The sequence below is a fragment of the Sinocyclocheilus anshuiensis genome, unplaced genomic scaffold (genome assembly GCF_001515605.1).
Source record: "Sinocyclocheilus anshuiensis isolate Anshui unplaced genomic scaffold, SAMN03320099.WGS_v1.1 scaffold85, whole genome shotgun sequence".
Classification (NCBI taxonomy): domain Eukaryota; kingdom Metazoa; phylum Chordata; class Actinopteri; order Cypriniformes; family Cyprinidae; genus Sinocyclocheilus; species Sinocyclocheilus anshuiensis.
The window spans coordinates 297,072-303,211 of record NW_015536800.1 but is presented as its reverse complement, the minus strand read 5'-3'; the positions used below and the strand labels follow the sequence as shown (position 1 = coordinate 303,211).

The 6,140-nt window shown below is 36.9% G+C and overlaps 1 protein-coding gene across 7 annotated transcripts in view; it reads left to right on the top strand.

The window, feature by feature from the left end:
- Positions 1 to 1,187: 1,187 nt before the first annotated feature.
- kdm4c (lysine (K)-specific demethylase 4C) overlaps positions 1,188 to 6,140 on the top strand; it is a 22,607-nt gene continuing 17,654 nt past the window's right edge. For 3 of the 7 annotated variants that reach the window (XM_016443440.1, XM_016443473.1, XM_016443434.1), the window contains exons 1-9: positions 1,190 to 1,312; positions 2,029 to 2,207; positions 2,662 to 2,837; positions 3,297 to 3,411; positions 4,005 to 4,198; positions 4,341 to 4,390; positions 4,978 to 5,081; positions 5,195 to 5,332; positions 5,457 to 5,650. In XM_016443440.1, the coding sequence (XP_016298926.1) occupies positions 2,064 to 2,207; positions 2,662 to 2,837; positions 3,297 to 3,411; positions 4,005 to 4,198; positions 4,341 to 4,390; positions 4,978 to 5,081; positions 5,195 to 5,332; positions 5,457 to 5,650 (1,115 nt within the window). In that variant the 5' untranslated portion in view covers positions 1,190 to 1,312; positions 2,029 to 2,063. Of the gene's footprint in view, positions 1,313 to 2,028; positions 2,208 to 2,661; positions 2,838 to 3,296; positions 3,412 to 4,004; positions 4,199 to 4,340; positions 4,391 to 4,977; positions 5,082 to 5,194; positions 5,333 to 5,456; positions 5,651 to 6,140 lie in introns of all 7 variants that reach the window. The other 4 variants (XM_016443447.1, XM_016443456.1, XM_016443481.1 and 1 more) reach the window with 3 other exon arrangements.

The window sequence follows — 6,140 nt, the reverse complement described above, 5'->3', positions numbered from 1 at the left end:
TAGGGTAGTTCTAAAACCTTTCTGGGAAAAAGGAAAGAAAGAAATCAAAAGTTTTGGATGGGAAGTGCCTAGAGTGGTAAAAGAAATGGAAATTGGTGAAACTCCAATAAGCCCTACAGTTCCGTGGTCAACAATCCCTCTGTGGTTAATATCTCAACCTACGGTAGATATGACATTGTTAAGTGAGGAAAATAAGGATAAGTTCAAATCAAATGTTCAAATAGCACATAAGTACATTCATGAAAATTATTATGGTTATGTTCAAATATATTCTGATGCATCGAAAAATATGGAAGACAAAGTAGGTGTGGCATTCAGTATCCTAGAATTTAATGTCAAAGTCAGTAAAAGAATCACAGATAATTTGTCAATTTACACTGGTGAAATGATTGCAATTTTACTGGCATTGCAATGGGTGGAGGAACATAAGCCAATGCGGACACTCATATGTTCTGATTCAAGTTCATCTTTAATTACAATTAAAACATGTCATTCAGAGAGCAGAGCAGATATAATGATTGAGATTCTTCAAACAATATATAGGATCCAGATGATGGGAATTTATGTATCTTTCTGTTGGGTACCAGCGCATGTGGGAGTAAAAGGAAATGAGTTAGCAGACGAATATGCAAAGGAAGCAACAAAGAAAGTAGACATAGATATGCAGATAAAGTATGGTAAGAGTGAAATGAAGTGTGTAATCAAGCAACATGTGAAGAATAGATGGCAGAAATATTGGGAAGAAGAAAGAACAGGGAGATGGTTTTATAGCATTCAAAGAATTGTTGGTAAGTACAGAGTAACAGGAAGAAATAGACATGAGGAAACTATAATCTCAAGGCTTAGATTTGGCCATACTGCTCTTAATAGCAGTTTGAAGAGAATGGGGAGACATGAAACTGGAAAATGTGAATATTGTAATATGGAGGAAAATGTAGAGCATGTTATAATGAAGTGTCCAAGATACGGAAAGGAAAGAAAGATACTGATTGATGTCCTCAAGGAAAATAAAGAAAAACTTAATTTGATGAACATTTTGGGGAATAAATCGGGATAAAAACTTTCAATTTTTAATGCGTTATTTAAAGGACACGGGATTATATAATAGAATTTAGTGAAGAGTACGGTCCTGATCCACCCTCCTAATCAGTAGGTGGCGGTAATGCACCTAAAAGTTGTATGCCATCCGCCTTTAAACACCAAGAAGAAGAGAAGCAGAAATGAAATCGTGTGAGAGCAGAGAGCTGTCATGAAGAACAGCTGGGGTGTTTAAAGGGACTGGACTGCGTGCCCACGAACACACGACACTGAGGTATTTCTAATCAATACACATGACAGAGAACGGATGTGTTATGCGCACAGGAACAGCTTCATCTTGCTATTATCGGCTCAGAGAAGAACTTTGACAACGAGACTAGAAGAAGTGGACATTTAATATGGTCACTCTAGCAGCTAATGCGCTAACTGTAAATAAACCTAGCTGAGTACAGTAAACAGTATAGTTTAAACGATAAAAATCATACCGCAGGCTGTTTACACTCATGCGATAAGTTTTTATCTAGGTATTTCGCCTTTATCTAGCCTGGCTTTTGTATCATTGTTTTATCAGCAAATTATAGGAGTGGGCCTGCATTAAAAACTCATGCAACTAGACGCTTGAAAATTACACTTTTAGGCTTGCTGCATTGTGCTTTAATAATGAATTACGATACATAGGGCTGACTTCATTCATAAATATGGATTTATGGCAAATTTCTTTAGAATTGACAATGATGTAAGTAAACACACTGTTTGATTATATCTGTAGGTTTGATTGTCCGTGATCGCAGTGATGAAATCCTAGTCGGTGATTTGTCTGTACAGGACCCAAATCATTATGTTAAATTACAATGGCTAGACGGTCAGTCATATGCATGCAAGAAGAAGCTGTTGGACTTTTGTAACTCTAACTGTGTTAATCACATCATGTTTTGTTGTGTAATCATGATTGTGAAGGGGAAGTATAATTGCACACAGTGTGCTCTGCAGGTAGAGCCTCCAGGAGGCAGCAGGGAGAGGTCAGGATGGCAGGTGTTGGGGCATGTGCCCCGGCTAACCCTGCCTGTAAGATCATGACCTTCAGACCTACGATGGAGGAGTTTAAGGACTTCAACCAGTACCTGGTTTATATGGAGTCTCAGGGAGCTCATCGTGCTGGACTGGCCAAGGTTGGTATGTTTATGCATGTGATTGATGGTTAAATGTGTATTGTATAACAGTCCAAAATATAAAATCTAAATGCACAATATAGGTCCATTGTATGTTTGTTTTACATTCAATCAGCGAGGACAGTACAAAAGAGTGATGGGCTTTTTATTTTTAATTATTATGATTTATTTATATTCACAAGATCACAACTCTAATATATAAAATATAATAATAATTGTAATAAAAGTAGATAGCAATATAATAATATTGTGTAATCATGTAACTTTAATACTTTAATAACTGTAATAGAAATAAAGGTAATATATAAAAATATAATATACTATGATATTTTTTATTTTATTTTGTATTTCTCATATATATATATATATATATGTATGTATGTACACACACATTCTCTTGGACCAAAAATAGTGGCTTCATATTTCTTAAAGCAGATCTTAATTATTTCCACAGGTTATTCCACCCAAGGACTGGAAGCCACGTCGCAATTATGGTGATATTGATGATTTTGTCATTCAAGCACCTATTCAGCAGATGGTGGCTGGCCAATCAGGACTCTTCACCCAGTACAACATCCAGAAGAAACCGCTCACTGTGCAAGAATTCCGCAGACTGGCCAACAGTGACATGTAAGTGACAACTGTTATTCTACTCTAACTACATTTAAACACAGTATGTGCATGTAGTGATATTCTGTGGATTGCATTCACATTCTTTCCATTTCTTTATACAGTATTCAGCCATAACCTACAGTCTAGGTTATTAGTTCATATTTCCAAAAAAGCAAAACAGTGCATAAACGATAGCAGATGTGTTTACTAAATAAAATAAAATAAATACTCCATATATTAAACAATATCTAAACAAAAATAATTTTGGAAAGTATTATTGGAATATTTTTGTTTAAAATACAATTTCATACAATGCCATGCAGTTTACAAACACCTCTGGTTTGGGTCCTTTACATAGTTCTTTTATGCATTGTTATATGCTGGACTTCTATTGCACTCTGTAATAAGATTCCTTTAAATGATGGATTGACCTATATTCGTTAAGGCCATCTGGAGATGTGTGATTTACCTACTCAGGTACTGCACACCTCGCTACTTGAACTATGAAGACCTGGAGAGGAAGTACTGGAAGAATCTGACATTCGTCTCGCCCATCTATGGTGCTGATGTGAGCGGCACACTTTATGATGAGGTGAGGATGCAGGTGGAGCACAGCTCTTGTGCTCTGAATGTTCAGCGTAACGTACCTCAAATGGAATGTGAATGCCATGCGTGTTATAACAAAGGGTAACACAGTTTTATTGGTGGTGGCTGGCTGCAGTTGACTGTTTACACGGTTAAACAACTTTAAGTAATGTTTATGTAATCAAGAAATATTTGAAAGCCTCATGCTATTGTTTTAATTTAATTTGTTATTATTTATTATGAATATTTAAAGTTAAAATTCAGTAGTGTGTGTAATAGCATATTATTGCTATTTATTTGATTTATTAATTTATTCTTTTGCTGTGATCGAAAATAAGTATTGAGTATTATGCAGTTCCTCTGCTTTGATATATATCATGAATGAATACGATAATAAATTACCGGTGTCTTTACATGGTATTTTAAGATAATTATGAAAAAAAAAAAACACAAAAAATATTCATTAATCATTTGTGAAATAATGAGGGGAAATATATAAGAATTTAAAAACATCTTGGTAGTGCCATGGTACTTTCTTTATTGTGCTGTGAACTGGTAAGCAGGTGATAGTTGAGATAATGTTTGCCGCTCTTATCTCAGGACATTGAAGAGTGGAACATCGGGCACCTGAACTCAATCTTGGATGTGATTGAGGAGGATTGTGGAGTGTCCATTCAGGGTGTAAACACACCCTATCTGTACTTTGGAATGTGGAAAACCAGCTTCTCCTGGCACACGGAGGACATGGACCTGTACAGCATCAACTACCTGCACTTTGGGGAGCCCAAATCCTGGTAGGACTCACTGTGGTTTTCTGAGTTTCTTGAGTATGCATAGATCTATTTGAACTTCTTTCTTCATCTACTTCAGAGGACCTGTAATTCTGCCATTTTTTTTAAATAAAATAAAATAAATAAATAAATACCAATTTCACAGGTATGCTATCCCTCCAGAGCATGGGAAGAGATTGGAACGTCTTGCTATAGGTAAAATTTTTAAAGTAAAACTATAAAGTAGTCTTTTAAAGGAGTGTGCAGTATATTGACATTTTATATGAAATACATGAAATCATCATATTTTAAATATATATATATATATATATATATGTATGTGTGTGTGTATTTTTATATGTATACTGTATATATATATATATATATATATATGCTAAAGATAGATATACTTGCATACAGTATATCTAGGTTGACCATACAGTAAAATGTCCAGGTTTTTGGCTTTGTTTTCCTATTTTTTCATACTTCCTGAAAGTAACAACTCAAAATTAGTTTGCCCAAAAGCGTGCAGGCATTGTACATGATCAACCAATCATGCTGTGCAAGAAGGTGGGGTCTACAAAAAACGGTCAAAGCAATGCAAATTTGCACGCATATAACGTATGAGAACGGTAGAGCACATCGGTAGCAAAACAAGTCATAAACCTAGACATTTTAGGCAATTTAGAAATCCTGGACAGGACATGTCCAGAAAAAAGGGTGTATGGATGTATCTAGCTAACCTAGATATAATTATTTCCTTTGTGTTGTACTGGGTGTGATAAATGTGTCTTTGTCTTTAGGTTTCTTTCCTAACAGCTTTAAAAGCTGTGAGGCGTTCCTGAGACACAAGATGACACTGATATCCCCCTCTGTACTAAAGAAATACAGCATACCATTTGATAAGGCAATCCACAGTCTTTGGAATACATTTTCTAAACTATTTTAGTTTTAAGAATAATGTTGTGGTGTCTCATTTCTCCTCGTATGTATTCACAATACACTGATATATTATTACAGATAACACAGGAAGCGGGGGAGTTTATGATCACGTTTCCCTATGGTTACCACGCTGGCTTCAACCACGGCTACAACTGTGCTGAATCCACCAATTTCGCCAGTATCCGGTGGATCGATTATGGAAAAGTTGCTACGCAGGTACTAAGAAGCACTTAATTACAGCTATTGCTGATGTAAATCTGGCACCTTCATGTTACCTTCGTCTGCAACTGGTGAACATTTGGTGCTCTTTTTCTTGTGTGAAAAACCTGTCCTCTTGCAGTGTACATGCAGTAAGGACATGGTGAAGATCTCCATGGATCCATTTGTTAGACGATTCCAGCCAGATCGCTATCAGGCTTGGACACAAGGCAAAGACTCATGTCCATTGGATCACACCTTGGCCACACCCAGCACCACACCGGAGCTGCAGAGCTGGCTTCAGAGGCGTCGCAGGAAAGCACCCTCCACCTCAAGGTATTAGCAGGGTTTCAACAAGGTATACCTTCTATAGTCAGCTTCCCTTTTCAGGTCAACTGCTTTCAGAACAATAGTTTGAAGTAGGGATGCACCGGGCCCGATACTGAGCTCCTGTACTCGTACTCGTACTCGTTAAAATGCCCCGATACCAAACGCCGATACCACACAGCATGTGATAAGCGCCATATTCAAACAAAGAAACACAGACAACAGAACAACAGACAGCAGAAAGGAGTTAAGGATGTCTACTACGAAGTATATGTATGCAATGAATATAATGTTAAACATTCAGTATTAACGCCTGTATAGCTGGTGTGCGTGAGCTGATAAACAAAGCACGCTGAGTGGATTGAGCGCGCGGCGGCACGGATGCGCGAGCTTGTCGAGTGAAAATATCTTTCTCACACACATCACTGGAAAGTTTTTAGTTCGGTCGGATATGTCAAAAACAAGTAAGTAAAACAATGCACAAGTTACTTAACGGTAG